At 29.5% G+C, this 27,881-nt stretch overlaps 1 protein-coding gene across 2 annotated transcripts in view; it reads right to left on the bottom strand.

Moving 5' to 3' along the window:
• Positions 1-27,881, bottom strand: part of LOC107165682 (zwei Ig domain protein zig-8-like) — a 411,467-nt gene that overhangs the window by 105,625 nt on the left and 277,961 nt on the right. For both annotated transcript variants that reach the window (XM_089219352.1, XM_089219353.1), the window contains exon 2: positions 10,435-10,631. In XM_089219352.1, the coding sequence (XP_089075478.1) occupies positions 10,435-10,631 (197 nt within the window). The remainder of the gene's footprint in view (positions 1-10,434; positions 10,632-27,881) is intronic.

Genomic DNA, 27,881 nt, shown 5'->3' with positions numbered 1-27,881 from the left:
TTCAGACAATTTTTCTGGGGTGCTCACTTTTTTTTTCATTGGTGAATGGTGATACGTCATTTTAGTATTATGAATTATATCTATTAATAGGTAGTTATTCTTATTAAAATTTGTAATTTAGACATTTCAAATTTATATAAAACTACAAAACAAATTATTTTATTTTTATTTTTAAATCAATCTAAGGTTGTCACACATTATAAATCGTATTACCTATTATTATTATTTGTTGCAATTCAGAAATTATAAATAATATTTAAAAAGTTATAAATCAAATTATTAATTTTTAAATTTTTAAATCAATATAAGGTTAATCTAAGGTCGTCACATATTATAAATTGTGTTATTATAATTTATTGCAATTCAGAAATTATAAATATTGAAAAAATAAATTAGAAACCTATTAATTATTTATATTTAAATTAGTATTGTGCATTTAATAAATAAGTACATTTTGTTGAAAGTCAGAATGTTGTATTTGTCAGGGGGTGGTGAACGCCCCCCCCCCTGAAGTATATCTGGATTCAACACTGAATGTATACGTGTTGATAATTGATTATATAGAACAGTATAATAATTTAGATTCATTACAGCAGACTACAATAATATAAATGGTTAATATTTTTAATTTTCAACTTTAAATTCTTTTAATCTGTTATTTTACAGACTTTAGAAGTTTTCGCTATTTTTTTTTTGTCTAACTGCGTACATTGAATAACTGCATGGAGTATAGTTCGGTACACATATCCCAACTATTTTTCAAATATAATTGATACGTATATAATAATATGGCTATCCATTCATTGGTATTAATGATAGTAGCTGCGGGCTAATTAATCGTCTGAATACATGGTAATTTAATCATTAAATTTTAAATGCGTAAAATATTTAACGCACATGTCAAACGCATATTTAATAAACGCTTTTTAGCACTATGATGACATTCGCTCGTTAAGTCTATCGTACCAATAACGTGTGTGCCTATCGGTGCCGCGTTGCCATGAAAAACGCCCATATAACTACTCCATGCTCACTGTATAGATTTTTATGTTTGTGTATATTTATTGTGATATATTATAATACATATACGTGTGTTTATGCCTTCTTTATTGATCACTGATACTAAACTGACATAATACATCGTCATTATGGGTGGAGAACATCATTTAAAAAAATTTACGTCCTACGTATTACGTTTTATTTAAATCGTATTAAATTATACGTCTTAATACTCTGGATTTAAAGAGTCCTCGTTCCGCGAGCATTACCAACAACGTACCACAAGAATTTTCCCCAAATATGCATCACTTTATCAGGTTGCAGGTATCTGTGTTAACCAGCTTTTTCAGACGTTACACTATAAAAATAAATTCTTTATAACGGTTGTTAGGTGGTTATGGAGGTATACGAATAAGGTATTATCGTAATTAATTATTATAAACAAATATTCGTTAGGTAAACAATATACTTTATTAAATATATTACTGGTTGATGTCTTACATTAATTCATTGTTAACGGATCGAAATTTGCGGGAAACGAATGCCGTGTTTCGTTGGACTGAAAGTGATAAGGGCCAGAAATATACATCTACAGGATTTGTTTAGCCGGAACGCCATTGCCATAAACAACAGTTTGAGTGTTCAGAGACGAGTGATGTGATCATTAATGATTGATGATCATTAATCATTGAGGCTCAGACGGTGGCTCAAAAAATGCGGGTGGGGGCGGTCATTGACCACAGCTTTCTTAAACATTTACCAACGGAAATTTGATCAGAGTTACTCGTTCGTGAGTTAAGGTAAAGATTACTATTGTTTGAAATATGCTATATAGTTATTGCTTATTGGCACCATAGACCTTTAACTAATAGACCTGCTCTGTTCACGTTTACATCGTTTTAAGATAGGTTAGGTTATATTCTAAATATAAATTTTTGTATGCACTCATATGTAATTGATACTGATGAAGTACTTTAAAACAACAAATTATGCAATCTTTACATGCTGACTCAGGCGGAGAATCATGATCGGACAATATTTGATTGGGCATAATTTCCGAACTGTAATGATATATGATTCATATTACCTATTGGTTATTCTGTTAATGTACCTATCGTGTAGTGTCCTAAATTATTTATGTACCTATTACGGTATATATAAAAAAAAATATTATATAAAGATTTTTTATAAAAAAAAACCTCCTATTCGAATTTAGTAACAGGTGCTTAAAATTTACTAAATTAATTAACCCATATGCTATGGATTTGATTTCATGGAGTGAAATTTCTCCGTGCATGCGCTACCCGTCGAATTTAGAAACGGAGACGATACGTAATTATACACTGGTATAACCTCCTCGTAACCGTCATCATCAGTTCATTTTCCCAGTCAGGTTAACAAAACCTATGTTGTGGTACTTACCACATAAAACATTCAAAGGTTAAAGGTATAACTCGGTAACCACACGCGATTGTCGTATTCGTAAACGAACGTCGCTGGAGGCGTTGCTCTCACAAATTTTCTGGTGTTGACAATAATGCAAACTACTCGTTAATGTTCCTTGCAAGCTGCTCTTATAATAATTTTGTATACGATTACAATATTTGTGACAACATACAATACTCTTGAATTCGGGTTCTGTTCATAGAATTCATATTATTATTATTGACACCGTGCCACATATTATTTTATTAAAAGTATTTTAATTTCACGTAACCTCGTCGTTTTAACAATAAATTCTGAAAACCGCGTGATAATATGTGCATATACTAATATTTTTATATAGCCAGTATACACCAAAATGTTGAGACAATAAAATGCATTAACGTGAAATTCAAATTGACAGTAAAACATGATGAGAATAAAATCATTGAAAATCAAAAATATTGTACAGATTTACCAATATTAAGATATATATCGCTCAATAATTAAAATAAAAATCAGTGAAAAAGCTTGGTTGATAATACTGAGATAATATTATTAATATTATTAATATTATTAAACATCGTATTCCTGTATAATATTGACCAAAACTATAATCTTATTATTATAATTTAATGTTCGAATAAATAACAATCGCATGCTTTAGTATTTACATTTCCCATAAATGTGTCACAACTACCACTTTAATCTTTGCAGCTGTAGTAGTTTGTGGTAGTAGCCGATGATTATAATATTCAGAATGAGTGTGTTTATTAAAATGTCAATGAATTAAAATAAGTGTTGCATTAAATTATTTTATATTGGAATTTATTTTACTAAAAGCAGCTATTGCATAATACTATGATTGAGCTGTTAAATTTTGGAAGAAAAATAACGGAAATATAAGATTGCGCTCTTTAATAATTAATGAGTATATTAAAATCCAAATACAGTATTATTTATTGTTATGCCGGACGTTTTCTACAAGAGCATCTTTTTCACTCTCAGTATTCCTTTAACCGTCAAGCACTCAAAGCTACAGCAAATATCCGAAGAACAGAATACCTACCGAAACAACTTATGTGAGCGAGGTCAATAATTGTCCGGACCAACGACGTAGCCAACCGTACCAGCCGAAAACTCCGCATCGGTGCTGTCGTGGGCTTGTAACGTCCGGCCACATGCATCGACATTGACAAGTCGATACAGCACCGAACCCACACCGGGCTAACGACTCACTGACCAAAACGTCACTTCTGAAGTTTATAGTAACTCCATCAGAACATCAAGGATACCGTCCGCCGGTCGACGAATGCTGTGAACCCGAGTCGCCATTGCCAGGGAGCACGAAGGACACCGAACGTTACGTCGCTTAACCACATGAGGAACCAGCAGCCTAAGCTGGTTGTACGAAACGATATTGCTATTGTACAGCAGAAACCGTACGACCACCATCGTCGCCAATCTCGTTCCTATTCCGGCCACTTGTTGAAGTAATGCTAAGCACTACCGTTTAGAGACTCCCTCCCTACTATTGTAACATCCCCAAGTGAACGACACATTTATACGTCCCAATATTGGACTAGCGTTTCCTACTAATAAACACGAGCGATCACTGCGCCGCGCAACGGCCCGCTTGCCTTGGCCTGGCCGACACAATCATAAAACTCACTGTCCCCATCTATTGTTAATATTTCATTTGTCTACTTACACATCATAAACACACTGTAATACCACAAAACCTTGCTTATTATTATTATTCACGCAAACGGCCGGTATATTAGAAAAAACACGCCGTTTCACTTGTATTCATTACAATAAAATAGATGTGGTATTTTTTGTTTTTGTTTATGAGTATAATAAATAGTTACAGTTCTATTATAATATCACGACAACAAAACTTGACATAATCGACGGATCGACCCCTGTGTAATTAATAATATTGTTTATTATTATATTATATTCTATACTCTACAGTATTATATGGAATTCATATGATAATCTAAAACATTCTATATGCATAATATTTTATTATGGTTTTTATAGCTTTTTACCTTTTTACTTTATGTATAATATGTTACACAATTTATTTTTGTCTACCAGCTACCTACTACCCATAACCTATTATGGGTAGGTATACATCAGTTATGTGTAGTAGGTATAGGTACTGTGTTTTTTATTTTATTCAATAACACATAACTATTATTTGTAGTTTTTACGAAAAAATAAATGTTTTATGTCAAACAAACAAAACGTAATATGAGCTCAACTAAAAGATAAGTACAGTCACTGGTATTGTTTTTTTTTTTTAGTAAATTGTTCATGTGAAGGCGATTGGGTGTCATTAAAATTTATATAAGTATATTATTATGAAATATATTATCATGGTAAATTTACAAAATAAAAAAAATAAAATGTTTTTTTCTAGCGTATGTGCTATATTAAAATCTAAAACATCATCACGATGAAGTAGAGAGTTCTGATACTGATAACTTTTAGAAGTAGATACAATTTGTTTCATCATTAGTTTTTTTCTATTGTATTATACTGTATGGCGGAAAAACTATGCAAATAACATAGAGTTTCTATAGAATAAAATATATATATATTATACTTCTTTAAAATAATATATACAGCAACTTTTGAATACATACCTAGATGAAATGCGAATTTTTTATTCTATTCTAAAATATTATATTATATTAATACCATACCTTGGAACTCATAGCAAAACAATTCTACAAAATAATAGCTAGGTAGAAGATGTTTTAACTAAGGGTTTTCCAACCACAGCTGACTATAATAACATTAGTCACAGTAACTGTTTAATCATTATCTCAGCATCAGTGCTTAATTATACTCGTAGTACGGTCGCAAAATATTATACTTACAACGCGTTATAAATTATTATAATTTTTAACGTACTTATCTCGTGTTTATTTCGTCGTATCTAAATATATATATATATATATATAAATATTGGACTGTGGTTTTTGAGCTCAAACAACCAACGTCATTGTTGTTATAATAGCATAATAGCATAATAGATTTAGAACTGAAATTACACCATATTAAATTACGGTAATACATTTTGACATCTCGTAATTATAAACCAATTAGCATTATAATATAAGCGCTGTAGAGCTTGTTCTATATTCTTCACACGCGTTCGGAATATATATAAAATTATTATTAATTTAATACTTTTAAGTTTGAATATAATGTCTTGTCACCAGGCATTACCAAATACACGTGTAAGCTGCGTAGGATTTGTTGTGCAGAGCTCTGCGCCGCCCCATTTGTCTATTTCGTTCCATACACTAATGTATTTTTAGAGGAGTAGAAAAACTCATTACGAATTATCGTGTTGACGGATAGGATACTAATGGTTCTTTTACAATCGTTTTTGCGTATTTTCTAGGTCGAGAAGAGTCTGAGCGAAATGGCATTTCTCCCTTTACGCATTGTCAACCTCTCACCACTCCCCTTATTCTTCCGTAAGCAAAACGTGCCGTTTCAGAAACGATATTAGTAATTTCTTTCGCTCTCTTCCTCTCTGCAGCCACTCGTGGTCCGATTCACTACCAAGATTATCTTTGTTCCTTTAAAAATGTACGCATGCAGTTCGAGTTAATTATGTACGAATATGAAATAATTATATACCAGAAAATTAGTCAATAAACATAGTACTTTTATGGTTTCTTACTTAGTTAAAACAACACGTCATTAAAAAAAAAATCCGGAAAAGTATTGTTAACCGCTCAGCTGTAGTACAGTTATATCTTATATGTGTAAAGTGTACCTATAACCATTGGTGAGTATGTCACGGTAACGCAAAATCTATGAAATTTGTATTCAATAATTAAATATTATCATAGCACGTATGAAAAACTATTGTAATCCAAGTCAGCCTGTCAGCTAATAATTACTTAATATAGGTATTTCATAATATATATTTTTATTTAATTGGAATTTAGGCTTCAACCATTAAGGCCATCAGCCTGATACTATGCAGGAAGACGGTTGATTGGAACACGTTTACTATGTGGAGCAAATATTTGTTGCTAAAAACCCGGATCCCATCCAGGAGTTAGCAATACCAGCCAATACGTACACTCAGAGCGTTTTTTCTCATTAGTTAGGTATCAAGTATTAATGGAAAAATAATAAAAAAATTCTAATGAAATAGAAAGACTTCTAACTAAAATGTATTTAATAAAAGATATTAATGTTAGAATTTATTATTTTTATGATAAATCCAATAGTTTAGAAATAATTTCTTTCATTGGCTGAAACACAATGATCCGTTGAAGATAATACATGGCTTAGTGGATTTACTGTATAGCGTCATATGCGACAAAAAGTGATAGTAAAATTTAAAAACTAATATTTTAATATTATACGTTATTATTCATTATATCATATTATCTGTTATCTAAATAACATTTATTTAGTTATATAGTTCACATTATATACTTTGCCCGCAAAACATATTATACATGGATAAAAAATTTGTTCAAACTATAAATTTCTGAACTTTTATCTTTATAAAAATATTTTGACGTTAAAATTAACAATAGAATTAAATTAAAAAAATTTGTTTTTTTTTTAAAACTTTATTCACGACATCATATTATATGAATAAACTTTATATTATTTAAAACCTGGATATACGAATGTAAGGAACATCTTAGAAAGGACAAACAATTATTATCATATACAAAATGAACAAGTAAATATAATAAAATATATACATTTTTTGGATATAAATAAAAATGAATGATCCAGAAAGAATTATTTATTTTAATTTAAATGCAAAAAAAAAAAAAAAAATACCGTATTTTAAAAGTAATCAAATATTAACGTACGTCACCAATTTTTTTACCAATCTCTTCCCCTTATTTGTATGCATAATATAAGCATTCGTACGCATTTTGTTTTGAAAAATTCAATGAAATTGTTTTAAGTTAAGATTAACTATCAATTGATTTATCATTTCAATAAATTAGATTAATCGTGAGCAACTAATAATTATATTATAGCTAGTTTAATATTTATTGTTTTTATACATGGAATCAAATTAGTTTAAAAATAAAAAATTTATAAAATAATTTTTATTAATATAATAATATACCTAAGTAATTTTAAAGTTTCAAAGTTCTAATTTTTCTAAAAACCCATATTAATAATTACTGTTTTAGTAATAAATTGTATTAACTATTAACAATACTTATTTTATGCATTATTTTGTACCATAAAAATTGATTTCGTCAAGAATTAAAGATTAGTTTTTTGAAAAATGTACATCGAACATCATAATAATAATTAGATAAATTTGAAGAGTAATGACATAATTCGTCTGAGCGAGTGCATACTGCAAATATATAATACTTTACATATTTTGTGGATGCTCGGTTATTTTGATTTGGCGTATATTATGGCAAATTTAACTTGAAATAAATAAATAATTAAAAAACACAAAAGGATTAGCAACGCTCTTGGTGAATTTCTCAGTTTTATATAACGTACAAAGCGTATACGGAGAAATAGTCTCGAATAGCGTTCAATTAATTGTGATTTGTTCCTTGTCGTATTCGATTAATTTAATTTTGACGAGACGAGTTCTTTTCATAATTATATATTTACTGACCCATCAGTTAAGTAAAAATGTTTAGTAAAATCAAAGATACTATACCTATTCATTATTTATATAAACATTTTTCTATATAATTATATAGAAAACAAATATTTATAAGTGTTCATCTCTCAGGTCATTAGTTTTAATTATCTCTAGACGGCCATTCAGTTTTTAATTTCCTAAAGTTTATTAAATAAAAGCTCTTGATTACCTGGTGGATTAATTTTCAAGGTCATCGGATGATAGAAATAATTATTTTCATACGTCTTAAATGCTGATTAATTTCCGCAAAATTAATTTGTGATAACTTCATAAAAATAAATAAAATCCATTTGAATACACTACTATCGATTATATGTAATATATAAATATTGTACACAAAAATATAGTCGACAGTATATTTTAAACGTTGTAAAAAGTATTCATTATTTTCAGCATACATTTTTATGCTTCATATAATTTTCAATCAAAGAATAACATCAGAATATAAATAATGTATGGTATAAAAACTAAAAAATAAAAAAATGAATCTTAAATTTTAAGAAACAATTTGTTTTTATTTAACTATATGACTGATTCTTATTTTTTAGTTACTTTTCTATAACTAAGCAAAATTATATACTTAGAACAATAATATACGTAGACTAATGACCTGTGATGATGCTGAAGCCTTACTAATATATAAATATATATATATATATATTGCACGTATTTTGTTTAATTTATTATTTTAGGAATACATCACAACAATAAAATTCAATAAAATATTCATCGTAAATTTCCTCTGAAAATATTAATTATATTAATATAATTTAAATTTTCAACTGAGTTTAACTTATATACTTGTTGAATGATGTCATTTAAATTATTGTATTATGACTTAATAAAATCCTGAGTTTCTCTAAAATATCATTTGATACTTTATACATCACTATAGGTCGTGTGTAATATTATAATATTTGTAATTTAGTAGTCATGAATTAGAAAGAAACATTGTTAATTAGACAAAATGTATTTATGAATGAAAATTAATATGTTATATTTATTTGAAATTAGATTTTGTTTCATTGGTTTCTCCAGTCTGTTCAAATCGAAACGTAACAAAAAAACTCGAACTTTGATTTCTTTACTCGGACAAAATATTATTTTCTATTTGCTCGTTACAACAGATAGTATACAATTTATTATTTTGCATACGATAAGTGCATAAACAAGAATAAATAGCAATATGGGAAAACACACTTTAGTCTAATTTTACATCCGTTATATTTAACTGTAATTGTAATCCAATATTATATTATAATTTTTTCAATAATGTATTCAGACTGCGCGACGATTTAAATAGGTACCAAATTTTTTTTCTTAAATATCACACATTATTATTAAGATAGATAATATTATTGAGGATTCCATAATATGAGGTATAAAAGTAGTACTCATTGTTATTATATACTATATTATAGTGGTATGTATTATATATTAGTTATAATATCATCAAATTTGAGGGTGGTTAATGCTCAACAATAACAATAATTCTCGAGTGCACCATAGGACCTAATTGATATTATCCGATTATCATTAACTGGACTTAGTTATTCTAGAATAGATACAGTTATTTTTATCCTTTGCTAATTAGAACATCGCGGCAATATGCCAATTAGGATATTTAATGTACGCATCGATAATATACCAATTTCGAAGGCGAAAGGTTTTGTGAAAACTATGGCTGTATATATATATATATTTTTTAGCTTTTCCTGAAAATTAAACCTTAGTAATTGGATTACCCCCACGAGCGATGACTTTAATTTTCGTAATTATTCGACGTATACGGCCGCCGCGCACGTTACGATATTAATTCAAATTCTAATTTTTGGTGACGGCTGTAACAACGAAAAATCGACATATTTGTACTTTGCGCATACCCCTTGGGAGTGATTAGTATATTGTATTTGGAGAACGATCCTCTGTCGATCAATAAGTCTGTAATATTATGCATTTATATTTATTATATTGTACGTGACTTTAGCTTTAATAGAATTACACACTTGTACACTTGTACTCGAGAGTACTTGACAGTTTTTTTTTAATGTACTTTAATAGTATTGCATAATTCCTTATAAAATATAAGTTTAGTTATTCAAACACTTATAAGAGTGATAGATTATCGCGTATGCTTGATCATAATATGATGGACACTACGCATTACACACGACCAACGACCAAAAATTAAATGTATTACTATTTTATTATTATTTATCGTACGCATCTATATATTTGTAATTATTAGCTATTATATAAATTTTAATATCTTGTGGAGTTTATTCTTGACGGCGAAACACAGTCAGACAAGAAAAATAAATTGAAGTGCTTACCGTTTTGTTATCCAAATTCTTGACTTTGCATGTCAAATACGCAGATTTTCCCTCCAGCGCCGTCACGTTCCTGGGTGTTTCCGGGTCGAATTGCGGCCCAGAGTATTGGTTTGCGTCCGGTTTCACGGCATTGACGTCACGCCCGCCGCCACCAGCACCGTTCTTGTCGCTGCCCCCGTGACTTTGGTACGAACACCCTGTGGACACAAATAATGGTATATGATTATTATATTTCCGTCTGTTGGGTAAACGAAACCAATTTTATCCCATCGACGCGGTCCTGGGGTGGAGGGGCCGTTCGGTGCGCGGAGCGCTTCGGTGTGACTCAGGTCAGGCAGGGGCCTGCCTCAAATCCCCACAGGATTGACTCGATCCTCCCCGAAACCATAATCAATCCCCTCTGTTGCCACATAAACATTGTATTTCGCTTTATTATTATTTATTTTGGTGTTTTCAAGAGGTTTGAAAGTTTGTTATCTTCTCGTTGGTTTTTATTTTTATCTTATACATACTTTATACCATGTAACATAGAAACATTGTAAATTGTTTTTTAGTAATAACTTTATACGACATACACAAGCTTGGAACTATAAAGCATCATATCCTGATTTTTGATGATTGTGTTTTCCCTACTCCCGTCTTAACCGGAATCATGCAAATTTCGAAATTGTTTTAACCTCGACTTACTTTATTATTTCAATGCCTACACTGGAAATGTATATTAATTATTTATTTTATTAAAATAAACTCTCAACTACAGTGGTAATTGGGCGATATTAGCAAGATTATAATTACGTATAGTCAACATGACAGAGTTGTAATTATACAAAGCTAATAATTATAGAATACAGACAATATGTTACGGAGGAGATTTATAATATGAGTATTACGTTCTTAGGTAGACTGGTGACTTCTAATTAAGGATCAAAAAGAGTTAGGATTCTGATATAGTTATGAAGTACGGGTGATTTCGAGAGCATAGATAAAATTGTCTCTGTTCTGTACGTATTCAGTGAAAATATGTAAATAAATTAAATGGCCAATAAACGTAGAATATAGGTAATAGGTATATCATGATAGTTATGAACTATTCCAGTGGTAATATTCACTCGTTTCTTTATGGTGGCCTAGGATGAGAAGTAAACTAGAAAATAGGATGGATTTGTCGCCAAAAAACTGAAACTATCCATTTCCAAAACAATCAACAACGACGATTCAAAAATAAAAGTATGTCCGGGTGCCCCGACAGTCAAGGTTCCGATCACTCAACCTCCGCCCAAAAACAAATCATATGCTAAATCAACGAAAAACGAAGAAAAACTTCCTTTCACCAATATTTCCAATATCCTATCTAATTTCATTTCCAATCTTAATTCCATTATCAGCCCTCTAATCTCGCTTCTCACAACTACTTTTAATTCTTTCCTTGCTAAATCAACATAACACCGTATTTATGGTATATATATATGATTTAACGTAGATAATTACTAAACAGCTATCGATCTATTTTCATTTTGTAATAATATTCTTATATAAATGTCTCACTATTTCATATTTAATTCACTATCTAATATTTTAATTTAATTGTCTTTTGTTATCATGTATCAACTATTGTATCTTATCTTATATTGTAACCTTTGCATCCTATATTATTAATTAATTGTTGAACTGTATAGCTATTGCTGAAGGTTCTAAAATAAAAAAAAAAAGGATGGATTTGTTATGTCGACAAAATAATATTAAGTTTGACATTGAAAAAGTGAGTGTAGGAGGTCTAAAGATCTGCGCTGAGAAATGACGATAGGAGGAATTGCCAGCTCGGGCCGTGGAAACCTGCGCTGGAAATATTTTATGACCTACCTTGTGTCTTGTTAACAGACACGACGTAATATAATAATATAATACATGTTTTTTACAATCGAGTAAATAATACTATTATAATAGATATATATTCGATGAAATAAATGACGAAATTATTGTTCTGAACGTAGCGATTAAGGTGACATTATCAAATTATTCTTTTCTCTTATAATCAAATATTAAATATTATATGTAGGTATATAATAATATTGAATAGTTGTCAAAATAATCACGTTATAAGAAAATACTACTCATTTTTCATTGTGGTGTTTTATAAAAAAAAAAAATTAAAAAGAATAATTATAATAACAGTGAAATCGTTTTTTGCTGAGCTTAATTTCCAAGAGTTTAAATTATCTTAGCTCAATAACAAAGGTTGAAAACATTAAATGTAAAATAACTTTTTTTTTTTTATAAGTAATTCATCTTAATGTTTCTATATTATATATATTTTATCAGGTAGATATTAACAATGCTATTTTATTTATAATTAAGTAATTATTTTATTTGTGTTTTCCCAGTAATTTAATTAATTAATGTTTGATTACTTTAAGCGTAATAAAAGAAAATGAAGTACATAGTTATATATTAAAATAATATTTAAGTACCTAAGTCTACAGTTATCTCTTGTACCATTAACTCGGTGGCGGTTTTTAAGAGGGGAGGGGGTGACATGGCGATTACCTCTCCCTAGGACTTTTTTTTTTACTTGAATTATACCAATTCGGCCCCTCCTCAGATGATCTTCAGATCCACTACTGAATTAACTTGTAATATGTTTTATCAATAAATTTTGTATCAACTGTTTTAAATTTTACATTATTTTCTTCTTAATATTATCCTAACAAAAGCAAGAACGAAAGGTATGGAAAGATTAATGTAGTAAATTACATTAATAATTATTATTTATTAATACATTTTATAAATAAATTGAATAAGTTATTGGACAATTGTTACTAAAATTGATGATTAAATTATCAAAATTTCAAAATGTACAAGTACATTATTCAAGACCAAAATACAATGAGTCATAACTTTAAAAAAATTAATATTGGTTCTATTATGCAATGTATTATTTATGATCACTAGTGAAATTGCAATTACAATGTTAAGGATCTATACATAGTCTAGGAGTACTCCTCAATATTATTGTTTGATGGAATTTCAATAGTAAATAATTGTCTCCCTAATTTATTAATATTATGAGCTTAGTTTATATATACTTTAAGTTCTTAAGTAAAACAAAAAAATGAAATGTAATCAGTTATTTTTTATTCGTTAGTCCAATCAACAAACAGAAATAATTAATTAATTGCAACATAAATTATGGATTATTTATATTTAATTAATAATTTATTTAATGGCTTTATCATACAACAGAATGTAATTTTGGACAAGTTTACTGATTGTATATTTAGTTTCCGTTAGATTTTTCAGTACTATATTAATTATTAGATTAAAAATGCATGATATAAATAATAATTACATAATAAATCAGATAAATCAGATAAATTACATCATATAATATAAGCTAATAGTCTTCATCATTTGATCTGCTTAGATTATTAATTATTATTTCAATACTTCACTATTTTAAATAATTTATTATAATACGATAATAATCATTAAATAATATAAAACGTATTAGTGGTTTATATGTTGTTTTGCTGCCACGCAAAATTATATAATTCGGTGGAAAATAGCTAAATGTAGATATCCTTTTGATAAAAACTCGTTATAATTAAATAACAAGATGATAATTAGCCGAAAAGCATGAATGGAGAATCAAATAGTGGTGAAGTAATATTCCTCTACAGCAATATTTTCAATTGCAAATTACATATAACTATGATGTCATATTATTTTATATAAATGATTTATTACATCTAATGCAATAAACGAATTTATTTCACATTCAAAAAAATGGAATAGCTAAGAATTTGGGAGGGCAAAATGTTATCCAAAATTATTCAGGTACAAACTTTTTTTGATAAAAAGCAATCACTTACTAATGCAAATATATTTCAACGAAAATTAAATTATAAATTGAGTTCTGTTTTGTACGTATAAATAGTGGAACGCTGCATAGCAGTATTACGTGATTTATCGCACATGTTCTGAACCATGTGTGCTTATCTGACAATTAGTTAATTGAATATTTTTAAATTATCAACAGAACACTGGCTGAATGAGGCCAAATTGCAAATAATATGTTAGGAGGTCGTTTTCAATTTACATTTATAGCAATATTTCAAGGTTTTTAGGTTGTTACTTATTGAATATTTTCCCCTTGTTAGCCGAGAAACGTGAATAACTACGCTTTCGGCAAGTTTATCGATTGTATAGCGTATAAGCAGGGTAATGTTATTCCTCGGGCATGTTCCGGTGATTATTAAAATAATAAAAACATATATTGCATTAAATTTGATCAGGATCCTCTACTTTTTGCATTGTTATATTCACACAAAAAACCAAAACTTGCATAACAATCTAAACAAAGCAATTAGTAAAGCTGTCCTTCACTAAAGTGATGCCTATTAAACAAACATAATATTATTATACCTACGATTTATTTTTTCATAATATATACGTTCCAATCACATTTAGAAACTATTCAATTTATTTTACAAATTAATATTTTCATATTTACATTATCATTATTTTTATAATTTATTTATTTTTTCAATTTTATATATTCATTAATACATTTTTTATCCAGCGAGAAAAAAAAGTTGCATATTCTAATTTCTGTGCACTGTGTTTAATGTCCTAATATTATATCGAGTTAACTTTGATTACTGATTTATATATTGTCTCTTCGTTATTTTTATGAAACGCACGAGATGCAAACTAAATAAAAATATTGATTTAATATTTAAAATAAAAAGATAAAAAAAAACTCAGAGATGTCTTTGTTATTAAAATGTGATAGTTATCAAATAAAAATAAAGCTGCCTTTTTCAATGTTGGATTTATGTGCACTGGAATTATCAACGAAAATATGTTCTTTAATATTATTAGCTAAATGTAAGACAACAAATATTTGTAATTCAAAATTCAATACATAAAAATTTACCACCAGACACCTATACTATCTACACTATTTTAATGAATTCAGTCCAGGTTTTTTTTTTTTTTTTTTGATAAAACTTACTACAACACTAAACTAAACAACACTAAATCTATTAAATATTATAAATCTTGATGTGAGGAAATATTACCACTTATCTATAGTTACCGAAAAAATGGTTAAAACAATTAAAGTTAAATGTTTCCAAAGGCAATCACTTGCTACTCGTTAATGGATCACTGTGTATTATGGTAACGCAATATGATGGATGGGGTATTTATGTGTATCATAAAAAAAAAACAATAGATAACGATATAAATCATAAAACAATATTGTTATGATGATGAATTGGAATGCACAACACTTGCATTACAATAATGTATGCACCAGATTTCGAGTTAAAATGAAATAATATTATAATAATATTGATTATGATTGTGATATCGGTACATATTCTCTCAGTATACAGTATACATTTACATGCAAAATACCTATAACTAATATTATAGGTACCTACTATCGTTTAGTAGTCATTATATACGCTGTTATTAAGGATAATTTAATTAAATGCGGTACAATCGGATGAAAATTATACAATTACGTTCAAGCATTTATAATAATTACGTTTACCACGCGAGAAACTTGATATCGATGTGTCATAAACAATTTACAATAATAATCATAACAATACTAATAATTATAAGTCAGTGCAATATTAATTGACATTATAATTTACTGATTAACATAGAAACATTTAACGTGGATAATCCAAAGCTGACATGAGGTTTTACGTAAAATTAAATTATTCGTCGGCGTATACATTTCACGCAGTGCATAATGATATTAAACTCCTTTGATGGAGATAGGGGAACAGAAGTCGACGCGGTGGACGACAAAATATATATCCGTGTTCGCAGCTAACACAATAGATTTAAATTTTGTCGTAACGGACGCTGTAGTTCTATAAACGATTTATTTCTATATATAGAACGAGTCTCAAACCTTTGTCGTCAAGCTTACTTCATATATATATACATGTATATTGTGTTGATAAATACTATTATATGCACACATGGACGTTGTTTAAATTTCTAACCGAAGTGATTGACGAGATATCTCATTTGGAAGTTGCCTCATCGTCGTCGTCATCGTCACGAATTCGGTTTGCGTCTCGGCACGGAGTTCCGGATAGTTTAGAAGGTTGCGAAGCCCACAAATGCCCATTATTGTCCCTCGTTAGTGTTCGTTATACAATATAATAATACAATATTGATTTACTTATACAGCAAACGAGACGACGCATCTTGAACCGTGAGAAATTTCTAACGTCCGGCTGCTACTATACAAAGAACAAAATCAGCAGGAACTAATAATGATTTCACAGTGAGATTTGATTTAATACCTAAACCGTGTACCTACTACCTACCATAAACATCTTTTTTAAACCTAACCTATACCGTTCACGTGTTTATTGACGATTTGGCTGTTTTCAAAACGGATTTTTCAATTAGGTGCCCAGCTCGCTAACAATAACATAGCTTAATGCCACCGGCGTTATAGTCGTGACATTAATATAGATTATATATCAAGACTAATAAAATCACGAGTGCAATACTACATTTCATAAGATATATAACAATAATAAAATGGTTTGTTATTATTATTATTATTATTATTATTATAACATCGCAGCTTACTCAAATATGTATGAAATTTGACCTGGTAAATTTTTAATGACGTATAATTTTACACCAACGAATGGAAATTTATCGAATCTCGTGGAATTTTAGTATGTGTAAATTAATTTTCTTGTTATGCGTATCACGTATTATATAGTTAGAGCATTGTTTTTTAGAAATTATTTGCTAAATACGCACGGGTATAATTAATTTAATCTAATATATTATAATATAATGTGTGTATGTGTATAGGAACAATGTTTTTAATAATCCAGAATTCAAATAAACGTTAATAATTGTTGGGACTAAATAAAAAATTGTCAAAAAAATAATAGAATTTTAAGACTTTTATATTATACCTACTTCTGAAAAACTAATAAACTTGATAAGATTTAGTGACAATGTTTTACGAGTATTTTTGATGATCTATAAAAAAAATATATAAATATAATAAAATGGCAGTAATGTTATAGACTTAAAAAAAAAAAAAAGTTTCTTAAGTTAACGATGATCAATAGTATATCATGAAATAATAGTATTTTATAATACATATTACTGTCATATTTATTTCAAAGAAGCTTACCGAATAAAAATCTATACAAATGAGTTAAGTACTAAAATTATAATTTAAATATAATTTTAGAAAAGAAGCTACAGGATTTAATTATCACATGTTCATATTTTTCGTTAAATAAATGTAATTTGTATCAAGGTACTATAGTTAATATTGATCATATTATCAAATAAATACTTTAAGTGATAAAAATAGATTTCAATATTAACATAATTTCATGACTGAATTATGTGAAACTAAAAATAAAAATAAATAAATGATTATTTTCATTGTAAAAACTCGTTTTTAAAATATTTTTTTTTTTGATAAAATAATATTTTGAAGTTTTTGTAAAATAACATTTGTGAAAATCAAATCTAGGTCTAGTGTTAGAAAGTCATTTACGATATATATAAAACTTGTTATAAGGTCGGATATTATAATATTAAGTGTCATAAAAATCATATGTTATGAAATGTGTTTCTCATAAAAATTATATGTTATAAAAGTTAAGTATTATAAAAATTACAGTAGATAAAAAATTGAACTAACTATATATTATGTGTGAATTAAAATGTTAATATTTAAATATTTAAAAACGGAATAATTGTAAAAACTTTTAAAATTTAAAATTTGAAGCAATTGCTTTAAGACATTCTTTTATATTATACCCAGGGTTTCTGTAGACTGAGTTACTATTGAAAAACTTTATTCTTAACTGCCTCTTGCACGATATAATTGTGCATCCCCACGCCGCCCGATAACAAATAAAGATAACAATTAGCTAAAATAATTAAACGATAAGGAACATTATTGGTCTTTATAGTCAGGTAATAACTAATAGCTATGTAGGTACTGTAATAAGCCAAAATAATTATCTAATCTAATATTATACCATAGTCCATAACACATGATTTTTATGAGAAATTTGTTTTATAACACATGATTCATATGAGATTTAAATTTATAACACATGACTTTCGGACACTTGACATAATACCGTGAAAATGTATAGTATTGATAAATCACATATACTGCATGAAAATAGGTATAGAAAATATTAATAAAGTACCTAATAATAGAAAAATGTATTAGTCGTAGTAAATTCGTAATCTCGGGTTAGCAACTAAAACTGATGCAAAAATCATTGGACATTTGAAATAAATTGATTAGTCCAAATTGTTAATAACTTATCTACAGATGATAGAAAGTATAGAGTTTTGAATAGAAAAATAAAGAAGACCTTACGACTTTCATACTTCATTTTTGCTCTTTTCTATACACGCGAATGGAACAGAAATGGAAATGTTATTTAAGCGTGATCCCAACAGTTATTAGGGAAGCATATTTACGACACGAGTATTTAACGATGCGGATGTTGCAACATGGTTAATAATCCTCGAGATGGGATTTCGAGAGACGGTAAACTAGATTTTATATCTACGCGTCAGTTAAGAAGGGAAAATTATATAACAATATGGTCTTTGCAGGTCTGTGTTTCTCGCCTTGGACTTAATCTGTTATCACATCATCCTTAAACGATTGTATTCGACGTCAAAATGCTTTTTTTTACAAGTAACAAACAATATGTATCAATTATACTAAATACAATAAGAAATATATGATAAAAGTTAACAGGTCATAAGGTTTTGCTGAAAGGAGACAATTGATAAAACTTTTCTGTCAACTTGGTGATAAATTTAATTTAAGAGATCATGACACCACTTACTCTTCAAACGTCTCGAAGAATTTCCAAGTAATGTGAGAGTGGTCAAGATTTTATTAGTTGATTCACATGATTATGTAAACGGTAATGTACTCTTTTAAAAAATATTTTTGATTCATCATTTATTGTTTTAAATTTTAAGTTGTAGTATAGTGTATAGTTTGACAAGTAGGGTGAAGCATTTGTTAGTTTTCTAAGTGTAATATTTTCAAAGGTTTGGATTTTCAAGATATTTGTCTTTTTCTTCCCAAAGGCCTATACTGGTTTCAATAGTGTTATATATATATTTATGTTAAAATACTGTACAATAAATATTAAATTTGCATGAAGGCATACATTCAAGAAAAAACTGGTGAAACTTTCATACTAAGCCAAACCAATTATAGCGGACAGGTACTTAAAATATTCATATGATTTGGCATGCTGATTGCGATCGAATGCAACTACGATCCAAATTTATCATTCGTCTTGTTCTTATCGTGTGAAGCGGCTACTATACATGGGATTTGAATGGGACTATATATGTGTGTGTGTGTGTGCGCGTTTTATATAAAATGGTTGGTGGGTGGTTTGCGGCGAGTATATAATGTATATAAAACTCGGGGGTGAATTATATGGGAATCAATTCCTCGGAACGCGATGAAAAATACGAGGTAAACCGATGGATTTTGCAAGGGAGTGGGGGGAGAGAAAGAGAGATAGCTGGATAGAGAAAGACTGACATTGGTAGAGCTAGAAAGAGTGAGAGAGAGAGTTAGTGAACGAAAAGGACACACGGGATTCTGTGTGTCTGCAGTTCGCATCATCAATCAGCTTGGCGAGAGATAGACGCGCACGCAGACCGCTACAACAGTAATAGTATTCTGCCGACTCACCCACCGGTCATATGCGTATTCGGTAGACTTGACGGGAGGAGTGTCAGGCGCACACTCATGAACACAAAAATACGAATTTAGTTTGAATTTAAAGCCATCGTGCGTGAGGCGTTTTTCGAGCTTTACACGTTACTACGTATATCGTCGTATAGTCACAGTCGTCATCAGGACCCGCGAACACCCTACACGGGTGGTGGGATGAGAACAATCGGTGGAGGTAGCAGAAGCGGTGGCCAGGGATTTGTCACGCGTTCCTGAAACCATTTGTATCAATTACCCGCTAACGGAGACCGAGTCCGTGTGACCAAGTTCCCGGGCCACACCGACGCAGCTTTTATATTATATATACACACATTATATATTTTTCGAAACGTACACTACGACTTCGCACCCGCGAAAACATCACGTATACGTGGGTAAGAATAGGTTGAGCTATGGGTTGCTTAGCCCCCTTTTCCACCTCACCACCACTTGGAAACCAGGTCAAAATCAAAATATATCCTAATTTACCGACAATTGCAATTTATATTAGTTATAACCTTCAGTGGTTATACTATATTGAAATAATACGAGTAGATGTACCTATATGGTGAATAAAAGTAATGATCAATAGGTGCGTTTTTATAAATTATAAATTAGATATATATGAATAATTTATATTTTTGACGTTTCGAAATTCGTACAATAACATACAAGAATATAAATTATGTAATAGGTACATAATTATAAGTTATTTATATATTATAAAACCTTGTAGTTATAAAAAAAAATTATTTCCCGACCAACAGCAATAAAATATGACTTTCTATGTTTAGACTTATTATTATTACATTATAATTTATAATAATACCCTATTGACGTGTTTTTTTCATTAAAAATGTCACGCTGAAAAATTAAGTGGATTGACGGCCGCACTATTATGTATATACACAATCCATTATATACAGACGACCACGCGGTTTCATTTGGGTCATTCATAAGTCTACATTATGCACTTACAACTAAACGGACATTTTACCAACAATAATTTACCAAATTTTAAAACGGAAATTTAATATACCGTCCGTGCGTGTGTTGCTGAAATGAGAGTGGGGTACAAAAATCTAAATCCGGTCCGAAATTCCCGTCTAAAATCTAATCTCATGACATTTCTTTTATATCTATCTATATATATATATAATATATTAATGGCATAAAAATAGCGTGTATACCGCAGTGAACGAAACGTGCCATAAATACCTCGGGTAGTATGAGTATTTTGAAAAATTGAATCTCAGATCCAGCTAACAATCAGCATCTCAATCAGAAAAAAACAAACCAAAATCGACGTTTAATAAACGGCCAATATATTATAATTGATATTATTGACTAAGTATATCGGTTATATCGATTGTACTTTAATAATATTTAAAATACTAAATCCGTTTTGATGTTCGATAATATATTTTTATCTGCATCATAATATGATAGTGATCGCGTAAATGGGCTACTTGGCAGACAGAATAAATACAATTATGAACACTTAGAGAAACACATCTTGACCACTATCGCTGAGAAACGTGCCTGTCGTCCACATATCATGACTTTTTTGCACGTTATGACATAAGTATAAACTGGTACTTATACCACATAAATGGTGCGACTATACCAATATACCGTACACCACTCACTATCAAGTATACCACCGCACACCGTTATTAATTCTGTGGAGTAAACACAGGGGGGGAGGGTGTGAAGGGGATTCGAGGCGGAAAGCAGTGCACGCTCGAACGTCTGCTATTGCAATAATTGATTTAGGGACCGTCAGGGCCCCCGAGGAGCTGAACGAGAGAACGGTTCGGTTTGAGTGGCGGTGGTCAGATCTCAACGTCGACGGACAACTACCTCGGACGATGCGGACCGGAATTGTTGTGCAAACATCGAGCGGGTAAACACGTCGTATTACAAACCTATATAAAATAATACTATATGTTTTTGTTTAAACTAGGTACCAACCTATACATAATATACTCACGAGATATACTTTTGGTGCAATTTTTATACTTCGAAAATCAATAAGCCTTGCACAGCAGCCCATCATAACGTCATAAGCACTGAACAACTGTACTGTTTGGCATCATAATATGTCGTCGTAAGTGTCAAAAATGTGGTACGAAGACGATGACAATTACGACTGACAGGATGAGATGACAGGTTATAGTGGAGAAAGGGAGGTGGAGAGATAAAAATAAAACCTTATTCCCGCGGTTGTAGTACAAAGCGGCTTTTCTGTGAACTATCATCAATACCGCAGCAATAAATATATTATATTATTATGTTATTATTATTTATTTTTCTCGTCTTAAAAATAAAAATAGACGTTTTGTATATTATTTATTGCATTTTAAAGCTTTCGGTGAGCTTTTACGACGCTCTCGTTTATATTATTGTCTGCAATAAGCTATATAATATTATATATCTTAACGGCGGCGCTGGACAATTTTCACCGTGACACAAGTGCTATTACAATACACTACAATATACTGCTGTACAGTGTTATATTATTATATTGTATGGTTATCGGTTGTGTTGTTTAGTTACCATATAGCTAGGTGGCTAATAAAAATTGCACACTCGATATCGCATATTAATTATTATTATTATTATTATTATTATTATTACATATTGTAACTGCATATCAATAAAAATAATTATAAGGTAAACATATTAGTATAGCACAGGTCTTATATATTAACGTACCTACTTATAAACTAAATAGGTGGAGGATATAATATGGAAAAGCTCGTTTCTAAATAGCGTCGTAAAAACGCACTTTATAATAAATATTATATGACCCGACACTAACCTACTATATACCTACTGATGTCGTCCACTCAATGTTATTATTACGACACGCTGACGTTATCAATCCCTTTATTAAAAAATTTCGTCTCGTCTTTTTTTTTGCACTTATATCATACGATATCAAATGAAGTGCAGACTATAATAAATTTTCAATAATTTTTCGGTGAGTATTACACTATTATTATATTATGACGACATGTAGTAATGATAAAATTAATTTCAAATATAGCATTTAAAAAAGTATAAAACGGAATTGTTGAACATAATTACATGCCTAGAAGATAATAATAATGAATTCGCAGTTATAATATTAAGCGGCGACATTCATCATACATAATTCATCATAATATTATTATTATCATGGACGATTTATGAATGATGACAAATGAACGAGTAACAGTATAATATTTATCTAAACATTAATCATATTTTAATATTTTTTTTTTTTACATTTACAGCAATTTTTATAAACGTTTATTTATTATAATCATATTATTTCCCATTATCTGTATCCATTCAATATATTTATTAAAAACGAATTCGTTTGAAAATATTTATTTCTTAGATTCAATAATATTATTATTTTATGTTTTTCCTTGGGAGATCGTTAAAAATGGACACCTGTGTAATTATATAATAACATGTATAACGAACTTGACTTTGTTACTATGATCAAAATTTGCTGCTTAAGTGAAGTATATGTGATGTTTTAAATATTATAATCACTGTGTATAGCTAAAACCATTTTGGATGATTTAAACAAATATTGATAGGTTTTTTTCAGCCTAATTGGTTGTTGGTTTAATAGTTAAACGTTTGGCGCATTTTCATCCATGATGTATATTATAGTATTATTTGGTGTTAACCAGTAGCTCTCAGTGGTAATTTTAGGCACATACAATACATAATTATTTCACTTATTTATCATTATTAGAATAAAAATAATTTATAAATTTAGCATCATCGAATTTTTTATTGTTTTACTTTTCTTACGAATTACGCCATAATATTTAATAAGTATTGTATTATCATTATTCATTTTTTTTTATTAATTTACCTTCTTATATTTACCCCACATTCGGTATTGTAATCGTGTTTACAATATTATGTTGAAGGTTGAGGGCAACTGCAGTATGCAGTACATTTTTCTCTTTAAATAATTTAGAGAGAATCTATATAAAAATATAAAGAGCAACTATAGGTATACGTCATGTTCATTATATCATCATACACGCTCCACGAAATAATTATGTATAATATTATATGAAGTATGAATAATACAATCTTTATTACACCCAGTACTGATACTTCCACTAATATTGGAGAGGTATTGAATATCTGATGCATCAACTGTATATTTGATAGATTTAAAATATTTAAAAGACAAAACATTTCAACTAGAGGTAAGTGATACCTTATGTCTTATGTGTTCCTTTAATCAACCCTAGTAATAATTACTACTCTAATACTACTACTCTATTACTACTTTAATTATTAATGTTTTATACTTTGGTCATATCATAAAACCTGAATCCATAACAGTTTTTAAAACAAACAGGTGCTTTTAATTTCTTAAAATGCTTTTTTTCCCTATCATTATTCAAAATTTTTAACAATTTATCACTTAACAAACTAACTTAACTCGAGTCTCATAAAACAAACTCAGCCCTTGGGTCCCGATGCATCGCAACTCCCGCATCCCTACTAAATCCAGAACTGGGCCTTTTTGTACATATAAATATGTTTTATAGCTGTACATCGATGACGGAAACGACGGTTTAATTAAAATGCTCGCACATCATGTGATATTCCAGTATGCCTACGGCTGTCAATGCGGTTAAATCGTAATATTTCACCAACTCATTATGTGGAATTTTCAAAATCGTGAATATCGCCAACTCGATGCGTGACGTGTAACTCCGAAATATCGGTCCATTAAATCGCCATCAATCCGTTGGGTGAGCGTGTGTGTGTGTAATGTGCACTGTCTGAACAGGTATACGCGGGTAGCGGTCCCTGCACTGCGCCCGCAGAGTGGACTAGAAATCCAGAAATCGGCTTCAGGTCGGATAAATTTGACCGGTACCGGAGATTTATATATACACACATGAGCGACTGCGTGGGTGTGTATTTTTTTTATCCCATCTGGACAAGGGTAACTTTGGGGTTGAAATATGACGGCCACTGCTGAACAAGGGAGAGATATTATATAGAATATGTATTATATATATATATATATATAAGAACGAATGTGGGTGCCGCCGCCTGTACGAAAACATACGGGCGCCAACCGAACAATGGTGGTATTTCCTAACAAAGACGAATGCTTTTGGCCCGAATACCACCGAAAAGAAAGCTACGACGATTCGTGACGATACAATATAATATAAGTGTATAGTGAATCCGCGGTGAATTTTAAACGCGCACGCGTGCACGACACATCACGTGATACGTATTAAATAATACACGACTAGCGTGGGCCTTAGGCAAACGCGCGGTTGGTATACATGCAGAGTTAGGTTTAATGATCTTAATACCGCCAAATGAGGCATTTCATTCAATTTTAATTTAGTCCAACATTAATAAAATGCTGAGTCCGAAGTCTAAATAGCATTGTGCTGCAGAGCTCAAGATAATAATTATAATCTATAGTTTGTTACTTTTATACTCGTATATAGTTACTTAATAATAAATTATTAAAAGTAAAAAAAATAGCTTACTAGACATACACTGAACAGTGAAGACCGTAACATATACGTTCTCGGCCCACTTGTCCATAGTGTATAATACGATAGCAGTGTATAAAGTACGTAAGTCCTTTAAGAGAACGTAGATAATGTTTACCGTCATTGAAAATTACAAATGTTATTATTTTAGGCTTTCATCGACAGCGTATATATATACCATAGGATATGTGAATGCAGTTCAATAAGGAAAATAATATTTGACGTCATTGTAAATTGACGAAAAAAACCAAAAATACCAAAATATTTACGAAATATTCAGTTATTTACAAAATATGTGAATATATGTATTTTTACCCAAATATGTAAAAATATGTAAAATAAAATTGGGCTTATATTTTAATAAGAATGGTCTGAATCGTGCACATTTTTTATCAGATTAAAAACATCTCATTCTAATAAAAATATGTGTTTACAATAAAATCCGTTCCCTAATAATAATAATAATAAATATTTATTATTTTTAAAAATCCATCATAAATTATAAGCTTTATGATTTGGAACGTACACAACACGAGCTAGGAATGAGACACCTAATTAATAAACTGGGCCTGTTATAGAATACAAGATATAAATAATAATTAAATTTTAAATTAATATAATACCGTACATATTGAAAATTTGTAGGTGGATTGCTGTGCATTTTTAATCAGCAAGATACAGCTTTCAGAAAAATCCTGATTGAAACCCTTTTGTATTTATAATTAGAGGTTACACTCATCATCGCTTCTGACGATTTTTTCAACCCTTCTTTAGTTATGTATTTTAATTTTAATGGTTGTGGCCAAATGAAGATCAAAATTAAAGTAGAAACATTCAACCTAAAATTCTACGCATGGACATAACAACGTATATTTAATTTGAATAATATTATTGTTGGATTTGAATTCCTGATGGAAGATGTGTTTACTGTTTATAGTAAATTTTTTCTTGGGTGAGGGGTATTAGACTGTGTTATTGGATTTAGAATCCTGAAACTATACTTGGTTCCAGTTGTGACAATGTTATCTTGTTTCAATAAATTGTATTTCAATGAGTAACGATGCTTTGATGATGATATTGTTGTATATAAATTGAAGAATAATGAACATAACCTTCACTTTCCACGCATGTTTGTTGTTCGGTTTGTATACGGATTTTTCTATTGAAATTATAAAAAACAAAATCAATCCTTTCAAATGAAATTCGTATGTGGACATATCTGAAATACTCACACACGTGCTACAGAGTTCACAAGAATCAAACAATTTAATCTCAAAAGTATTATACGCAGTATCATTAGTCCTTTATGAACTTCTATACACTATTGCCTGGATTCAAACACAATTCTAAAATTTCCTCAGCTCTAACTCATAAAATGTTGTGCACATTTTGCCGCATTCTTTGAATTATGTAGTTTGTTAATTTTTGATTCATTCATCACGATCCATTCGATGCTAAAACCTAACACACGTTCGTAAATATCTGAACCTGTGCGCATTTAATGAAATACAGTCACACCCGTCTTCGATATACATACTATAAAATACCTAAGTAACTCTCAAGATACATAACATTATGATATAAGATTATTGATGGTACTAATAATATTTAACTTTGTGTTTTGTGTGTAACACCGTTATGAATATATTAATACATTATTATGATAACGTTATTGTCATACAAAAGGTGCAAAGAATATTTTTTTAGGTGCGATAACGTAATTAACACCCCTTGAACAATTATTTTTACGATTCTGCCTAAAGCCTTATTTTAATCGAATCCAATCTTAATTAAATGAAATGGATGAATACATATTATGCAAAATACAGAATAATATACATTTGCAAATATTATTTTAAGAATATATAATAATCTAACAGCATTAATGCAATACATGATTCTTTCATACGGAAAACTAAGTTACTTTGGTCTTCAATTACTTATTTTGGTTTTTTTTTTTTTTTTAGAGGAGTTTTCCGAACAATTAAATCCGATATATTAAAATAAAGTGCATTTCGGATTTCAAGTTGACCAGAAATATATGAATTAACAAATACATTATTAACAACTTGGTGAGTTGTATTATATTGGATAATAATATAATGCAATATAAT

Source organism: Diuraphis noxia, unplaced genomic scaffold (assembly GCF_037042655.1).
Source record: "Diuraphis noxia isolate RWA-SAM2 unplaced genomic scaffold, SU_Dnox_SAM2 contig0002, whole genome shotgun sequence".
Taxonomy (NCBI): Eukaryota; Metazoa; Arthropoda; class Insecta; order Hemiptera; family Aphididae; genus Diuraphis; species Diuraphis noxia.
This window is presented reverse-complemented; position numbering and strand designations above follow the sequence as displayed.